Source organism: Aplysia californica, unplaced genomic scaffold (genome assembly GCF_000002075.1).
Source record: "Aplysia californica isolate F4 #8 unplaced genomic scaffold, AplCal3.0 scaffold00205, whole genome shotgun sequence".
Classification (NCBI taxonomy): domain Eukaryota; kingdom Metazoa; phylum Mollusca; class Gastropoda; order Aplysiida; family Aplysiidae; genus Aplysia; species Aplysia californica.
Genome location: NW_004797475.1, coordinates 344,493 through 347,656, shown reverse-complemented (window position 1 = coordinate 347,656; position 3,164 = coordinate 344,493). Strand labels below are relative to the sequence as shown.

Below are 3,164 nucleotides of genomic sequence, written 5' to 3'. Positions count from 1 at the left end.
ACTTTTAATCTGTGCGTGACTTGATAGCGCCGAGCGGGGACAGAATGTTCAACACACCAATACCCTTCCCGCTAACCCTCACAGACACACCCCCAGCCCATTATGCCGGCCTGGCCCCGGTAAAGGCGGAGACACACACACACAGAATTGATATAATTCTCTTTACTCGTAAAAACTACGACACTGGCTCAAGGGCCTCCATAAAGAGTCTTACCTGGACTCTGTGCATTGGGCGCAAAAGGGTGGTTAGGGGGGGGGGGGGGAAGTGAGGGGAGTCGAAGAAGGGAACTATTTCGTTGCACATTCTTTAAAAAAATTAGAAGGATGCAAAAGACAAACACGAGTTGTTACCTTTCGGGCTAAGTTGAGTTGCCGCTTGGGTGGGAAAGTAAACGAGCCTTTTTTCTGTCCATCAAGAGTCCAGAGCTCAGAGCTACAATGTGGAGAATCTCCCAAGTCAGGATTGAAAAATATGCTACGCCATGGGAAAAAAAAAAAAAAAAAATCAACAAAAAACGTTGAATGTTTAGTATCCCATGTCTGTTTTGCTCAAAATGCAACGCAAAAAAAAAAAGATAAAAAAATCAGGATTGAAAAATATACTACGCTTTCGGAAAAATAATTTAAAAACAAAAAACAAAACAAAACAAAAACGTGAGATGTTAAGTATCCCATGTCTGTATTTCTCAAAATGTAACGCAACATTTTTTTTTTAAATTTCAAAAATTGTTGTATTTTGCTTTTCCTTTACACAATCATTCAATCTCTTTCTCTCTCCACCCCCTACCTCGTCCCCCCCTCTCATTTCACCCAAGCCACAAAACGTGAAGAGGGACCTCGGCGAGTACGAGACACTGAGGAGCTCTAGTGAGTGGAGCGTGGAGACAAGCACCATCCATGTCATCCATCACAAAAAGGTGACCAAAGTTGTCGTGACCCTTGCCCTGAAGAGGTCCCGGATGTATTACGTCATGTGTATGATCCTGCCAATCGTGGTCACCTCTTCGATGACGTCACTCGTCTTCTGGATCCCGCCCACTTCGGGGGAGAGAATGTCCTATCTGGTGTCCATTTTCGTGTCGGCGTCCGTCTACCTCAACTTTATCGGGTAGGTACAACACTTTCTATCGGTTTCAACTCTTTCGGGTAGGTCAAAATATTCATTACTTATCTCAACTTTATCGGGTAGGTACAACACTTTCTATCGGTTTCAACTCTTTCGGGTAGGTCAAAATATTCATTACTTATCTCAACTTTATCGGGTAGGTACAACACTTTCTATCGGTTTTAACTTTTTCGAGTATGTCAAAATATTCATCACTTATCTCAACTTTATCGGGTAGGTACAACACTTTCTATCGGTTTTAACTTTTTCGAGTATGTCAAAATATTCATCACTTATCTCAACTTTATCGGGTAGGTACATCACTTTCTATCGGTTACAGCTCTTTCGGGCTTGTCAAAATATTATTGATGAACTGAGCAAGACGGTCCAATATAATATGACATATATCGGGCTTCAAGTGTGATGCGATCGAGAAGAAGAAGAAGAAGTTGAAAATATTATTCATCTTAACTGTGTCGGGTAGGTCAAAACATTAATTTCTTTTTCTGAACTTTGTGGAGAAAAGTTCCCCCCTACCTTTACTTTGTCGAGCGACATCAATGCTATTAATCATGGCTACTTTGTCCAGCTACATCAATGCTATTAATCATGGCTACTTTGTCGAGCGACATCAATGCTATTAATCATGGCTACTTTGTCGAGCTACATCAATGCTATTAATCATGGCTACTTTGTCGAGCGACATCAATGCTATTAATCATGGCTACTTTGTCGAGCTACATCAATGCTATTAATCATGGCTACTTTGTCGAGCGACATCAATGCTATTAATCATGGCTACTTTGTCGAGCTACATCAATGCTATTAATAATGGCTATAATTATATTGCCCTTATTGTTTCTATATGCTTCTCTTTAACCAAAACAAAACAATCTCTTTTCCTCCAACAAAACACTTCCCCAAGCTCAGTATTTGTCAGCCTTGTTATCCCCTGAGTCCAGTTTCATCACTTTAAGAGACTGCAATTTTCAAGCGTACTGACAAAATGAGTTACTTCTCAGATTCGGCCCTATGGAAATGGGCACATTACGCTTGTAGCTGAAGTTTTTACAATTTATACGTTTGAGATAATAAAAGGCATATTATACTTTAAAAATGTGGCATCAATAGGAAATCTACAAATTCCACCCTAGTGTCGATTTTTGACCAACATCCCCATTTGTGGATTGCGAGAAGTAACTCATTTTGTCAACACAACTCATTTATGTATTTTCAAGCAGGGCATCATTTATGCCACGACGCAGTGGGATGAGGCGCTTGTCAAGTTTTGGGTATATGGAGTTATTGGTATAGTCTTAAAGTTTATTCGTTTATCTTGCTTTTGATAAAAGCAGTACCCATCAACTTTTAATAGAAGTCGATATTTGCGACTGAAGGAGGTGGGTGTAACAGGTGTCAGACTTGAAATTAGTGAGAAAATGGCAACAAAATATTGGTGATTTCCAAAGTTTGAGTGTCTTTGGCAACTAAACATTTACTTTTCGTGCAACGTTTGTCACTAAAACCCACACAGAAATGTTCTCTTGAATGGCCATAAAAGGTCGTGGGACAAGAAAAATCCTTCAGAATTTACCCTCTTGTCTCGACGGGCACCTGATTTCACCAGGATGCCACACATATAACACCTGTTATTACCTGGGTGATCTTCAGTACCCACCAAAATCACCAAATCGCCCCATCGCCCACCAATATCACCAAATCGCCCACCAACATCACCAAATCACCCACCAACATCACCAAATCGCCCACCAACATCACCAAATCACCCACCAATATCACCAAATCGCCCACCAATATCACCAAATCGCCCACCAATATCACCAAATCGCCCACCAAATCACCCACCAATATCGCCAAATCACCCCATCGCCCATCAATATCACAAAATCACCCTATCGCCCACCAACATCACCAAATCACCCACCAATATCACCAAATCACCCACCAATATCACCAAATCACCCACCAACATCACCAAATCACCCACCAATATCACCAAATCACCCACCAATATCACCAAATCACCCACCAATATCAC

General features: G+C 41.1%; 1 protein-coding gene across 1 annotated transcript in view; it reads left to right on the top strand.

The window, feature by feature from the left end:
- Positions 1-1,112, top strand: part of LOC101858941 (5-hydroxytryptamine receptor 3A-like) — an 11,618-nt gene extending 10,506 nt beyond the window's left edge. The window contains exon 5 of the mRNA XM_005099205.2: positions 816-1,112. Coding sequence (XP_005099262.2) covers positions 816-1,112 — 297 coding nt within the window. The remainder of the gene's footprint in view (positions 1-815) is intronic.
- Positions 1,113-3,164: the final 2,052 nt, after the last annotated feature.